This window comes from Capsella rubella, unplaced genomic scaffold, assembly GCF_000375325.1.
Source record: "Capsella rubella cultivar Monte Gargano unplaced genomic scaffold, Caprub1_0 scaffold_7, whole genome shotgun sequence".
Lineage (NCBI taxonomy): Eukaryota > Viridiplantae > Streptophyta > Magnoliopsida > Brassicales > Brassicaceae > Capsella > Capsella rubella.
The window spans coordinates 13,429,384-13,433,955 of NW_006238917.1; the positions used below are offsets into that span (position 1 = coordinate 13,429,384).

General features: G+C 49.4%; 1 protein-coding gene and 1 pseudogene across 1 annotated transcript in view; one reads left to right on the plus strand and one right to left on the minus strand.

Annotated features, from left to right (window-relative positions):
• LOC111829445 (meiosis-specific protein ASY2-like) overlaps positions 1-709 on the plus strand; it is a 2,443-nt gene extending 1,734 nt beyond the window's left edge. The window contains exon 3 of the mRNA XM_023778529.1: positions 5-709. Within this exon, the coding sequence (XP_023634297.1) occupies positions 5-709 (705 nt within the window). The remainder of the gene's footprint in view (positions 1-4) is intronic.
• A 2,969-nt stretch (positions 710-3,678) lies between these two features.
• The window catches only part of LOC111829446, a 3,194-nt pseudogene continuing 2,300 nt past the window's right edge, over positions 3,679-4,572 (minus strand).

Below are 4,572 nucleotides of genomic sequence, written 5' to 3' on the forward strand. Positions count from 1 at the left end.
GGAGAATCACGCCTTCTTGATGATGGAGAAATGCGCCAAAGAGGCTCAGGACAAAGTGGTCATGCTGCGGAAGCAAGTGGGAGGCTTGGAGGAACAGGCCAAGGTTCAAGAGGGAGTCGTCGCTTGCTTAGAGGATACAATTGCCGGCCTTCGGGCCGAGAATGCGACCCTTGCTGCGGAGAAGGCGAAAGCCGATGGCGACCTTCAGCTCCTTCAGCAATTCTGCGAATCCGAATGCTGGCGACTTCGCCTAGATCGGCAGGCTGTGGTTGAGCGCACGAGGAAGAAGGCCCAAGATCGCCTAGATCGGGTGAAGGCGTTCCTGGCCGAGCAAGAGGTCACTGTTCGTCCGAAGGAAGACCTGCTGAACCAGGCTCTTGGGGTCGAGGCTACGATTGACAGGCTTGTCAAAGAGTGCCATGCTCAGATCCCCGAGGAGGAAATCGCCAAGATCAAGGCGAATAAAGTCGAGTGCAAGGAGGTTGCAGACGCGCTTGACTATCTCGTCCTCGACACTGCCGACCTGAACATGTCTCCGGACCAGCTCGGTTACGGTCTTCTTCGGCCGGAGGATCCCGCTCCCAGATCTATCCGAGAGCCACATGGATCGAATGCGGCAGCCTTCCAGGCCGACCTTCGAGCTACTGACACCAATGATGACCCTCCTTCAGACCCAGGCAATCCTGAAGATGACGTTGAAGTCGTCTAATGCTTTTCTCTTTTTTTTTTTTTGTTTGACTCTTGAACTTGGATGGGCCGCCGGCCCTTTTGTAATATATTTTCTCCTTTGAATTTCACTTCTTCGGCAGCTTGCTCCTACTTCTTCCAAAAAACGGAAGTATTACTTTTTTTTTTTGAATTTCCCTTATTCGTAAAAGTGGAAATATGCTTCTTTTTTAGTTTGAAATTGGTGATTTTCCTATATAGTCTTGCCCCGACTGCCAGTTTTGCTCCAGTAAAAGGCGGGGGTGATAGGTATAAATAGGCTGCCCGGCCAATGGTTTTTCAAGATATCCTTAGATTAACTTGCGTACTCTTTTTCCTGCAACTGGTACCATGGAGAAATCTGGTTCGATTAAAAGCGATGGATCATCTCCGTCCGCCGGTGTTGATATGCCAACTTTCACTGAGAAAGAAGCTCTTGATCGTGGGATGCCCTTGTTCCCAACGTTAAGGGTTCCTAGGACTTTGATGTCGCGAGTTACTCGACAAGAGAAACTCCGGTTAGAGAAGTTCTTCCAGGCTGTGTATGATAAACATACGCAGTATTTCAAACAATTTCTCATTGTTGATGAGATTAGATCGGCCTTCGATCATAAGTTGAAACTGCTGCAATCTCACCCGAGAAACTGGATTCCCTTTGGATTCGGGCGCATAGCTCCGATGCCGACGAGCCTTTACGCCTACTGCGAGCAATGTATGCGGGATGTTGAAGATAACCGGAATGCACCGCCCATCATGGGGATCCCGCGATGCCTCGAATTTACACCGTCGGGTGTGAAGGCATTTCTCATATGCACGTTGACCAGTAAAGCCGAATCAGACGAGGCCGAGGCGTTTGTCAAGAAGGTATCGGTACCGTTCTGTTCATGCGGATGTTGGCATCCTATTTGCGGGGGATTTAAACAACTGTCTTTTGATTTTGTAGGTCGGGGGCCTCTATCAAGAACAGTGCAGGGATTTGCAATTCTTTCGTCTGAAGAAAAGAAGGATCGACCTCCGTTTGGACGAGCTGGAAGAAGAAGTCGCCAGGCTAAAATCGAAGAGAAGGAAAGCGATTCTCAGGCTCGACGAGGCGGAGCAGAAGGCTCGGGCGTTGGAGACGGATCCAACCGATTGGGAGCGAACTGGCATGCAGCTGCTTTGGCCAATGCCGAGTCGCCTTCTGCATGACACGCGTCAGGTCGCCGCAACTGGGGCGAAGGGTCCGTTGATCGTGGACTAGGCGATTTATTTTTTTGATTTTATGCCGATGTAATCTTATTCTGTCGTAACACTATTGAACCGTTGCATCCGATTTCAAATAATACACGCCGTGTTTCCCGGCGTTTTAATTTAAATGGGGATTTCATGACTCGCCGGGACGTCTCCCGGCTTAAAAGTTCACGATTGGCCATAGTTAAATACATTTGGAGATATCTCTGGGCTCCGAAGTGAGGAATTTCTTTCTTCGAGTAGAGTGTACTTTGTCGGAGGGCGAGATATATCTTTGGACTCGGCTTACCTCCTTTGGTGCCGGTTCGGATATGGGCTGCGAAAGATTGACTTCTCTGGGTCGGCTGACTGTCCCATCCGAACACGGGACTTTTAGGTGCGAAACATTAATCTCTGGGTTCGGCTTACTACTAAACTTAAGTATTGTGCGTTCGACGCGCGCCGATCACCTGGCCAGGGTGTCAGGGATGCATACATGCATTTATTTATTATATATATATATATATATATATATATTATTTTTTTTTTTTTTTTTTTTGAAAAACTGCGAAAGAGTGATTTGACGGGTCGTCACTCTGATCCATCTCGAGATTCGTGAACGCTTGGTCCCAATTGACATGGTGATGCGTGCCTCTTCAGTGTATAGTCATTCGGATGAGGGTGGTTGGGAAATAGCTGGCATTCAATGTGGTTTCTGGTTATAAATATCCCGCTTTTGGTATCCATTTTTTTTATCACTCAGCGATTCCCTCAATGGCCGGATCTTCTAGAGGGACTGCTAACGATCCCTTTCTCCGCGGAGGTCGCCGTCCGGTAGATCAACTTAATGAAGATGAGACCAAGGCGGAGGTTTACAAGGCCCGAATTTGCAGGCTAAGCATGCACATCCGGTCACTTTGGGAGCGTAAAAGTCATAAGGCCGACCTCGAACGATATCTCGGGGTTGAGGAGTTCATAGAGAAATCCGTTTTGGAGCGCGGCCTCAACGATACCCTTCGAGAACGTGCGCTGTCATCGGGTCAGTTCTACTACCTACAATCCTCTCTTGAACGTATCAAAGTCTCGCGGCTTCGAGAAGGGGACCTTGATTTGTTTGATGGGCCTCTCGTTGCGAGCCGGACGCGTAGCGAAGAACTGGAGGGATATCGCGCTCGCATTGCTCGGTTGCGCGACTATATTGTCGCGTTCAATAGTGCGGCCGAAGTCACTCATCAAAGGGTTCGTGCGGAAGGTGTTGAGAGTTTCCTTCTGCTGATGGTTTCCGAGGGGGTGCCGATCAGAAGAAAGATCCTCAAACTGGCGAGACAGGCAAGTTCCTTCTGGGCGGAAGAGGAGAAGGAGTATCCTCTTCCGCAGTTTGACGACGGCGACACCGACCTGTTTCCCGAATTCGTCGGTTTGGGGGGCTAAGTTGGTCGCTTTGGCTAGTGGCCCTTATGAGCTTCTTCTTCTCCCTTTGTTTTTTTTTTTATTGTTTTGGCTCAAGAGTGTATTTGCGCAAGAGTGTATTTGCCCAAGAGTGTATTCTGTTTGTAACAAACTTTATCAAATAAAACGGGATCGTTAACGACAATCGCGCGTTCATTATTGCTTTATATATTTTTTTTGTTAGCTGCACCATGTATCATGGTTGCCTACGTACCTCTTTCGAGGATCAAGCCAATCGTAGTTCACAATACATCAAGTGAAAGACTCGGATTCCCGAGTGAGGCATCCATCTGCCTTTGTGGTCGGATTCCCGACCTAATAGTAGAACCTTTTGAGGTGGGCCGCGTTACAGAAGTGTTGCACTCGCTGTCCTTCCATGGTCGATAGTTCATAGACGCCTGGGTGAACTCGCCGTGCGACGATATAGGGGCCTTCCCATTTTGCTCCGAGCTTTCCGGCGTTGAGTTCTTTGGTGTTTTCGAAAACTTCTCGCAGAACCAGGTCGCCCTCATTAAAACGGCGTTCCCGGACGGTCTTGTTGTAATACTTCGCTGCCGAGTTCTGGTAGTTTTGTATACGGATCATTGCTTTATCTCGTAGTTCCTCACTCCAATCGAGGTGATCGTGGAGCCGAGTGTCGTTTAACTCCGGGTCCGCGATCATCATTGTTCGCCGGAGCGTCGATATTCCGACCTCCGAAGGCGCCATTGCTTCAACACCGTAAGCTAAGGCGAACGGCGAGAATCCGGTTGCGCGTCGAGGAGTCGTGCGATGCGACCATAATACTCCGTCGAGTTCGTCGGCCCAAAGTCCCTTTTTCCGACCTAACCTTTTCTTGATGCCGTCGAGGATAGTTTTGTTGGTAGCCTCAGCCTGGCCGTTTCCTTGAGGGTATCGCGGGGTTGAGATACTGAGTTTGATGTGCCATTTTCTGAAGAACCGCTTGGTTAGGTAGGAAGTGAATTGGGATCCGTTATCTGTGACGATCTCATAGGGAATACCGTGTCGGCAGATAATGTACTTACAGATGAATCCGGTTACGTCGCCCGACTTGACCTGACTGAACGATTCCGCTTCTACCCATTTGGTGAAAAAGTCGGTGAGCACCAGCAAAAATCTTTTAGTGCGACAAGGAGGAAAGGGTCCGACGATGTCCATGGCCCATCGCATGAAGGGGTAGGGTGCTGTCACGGGAGAAAGCGCTTCGGG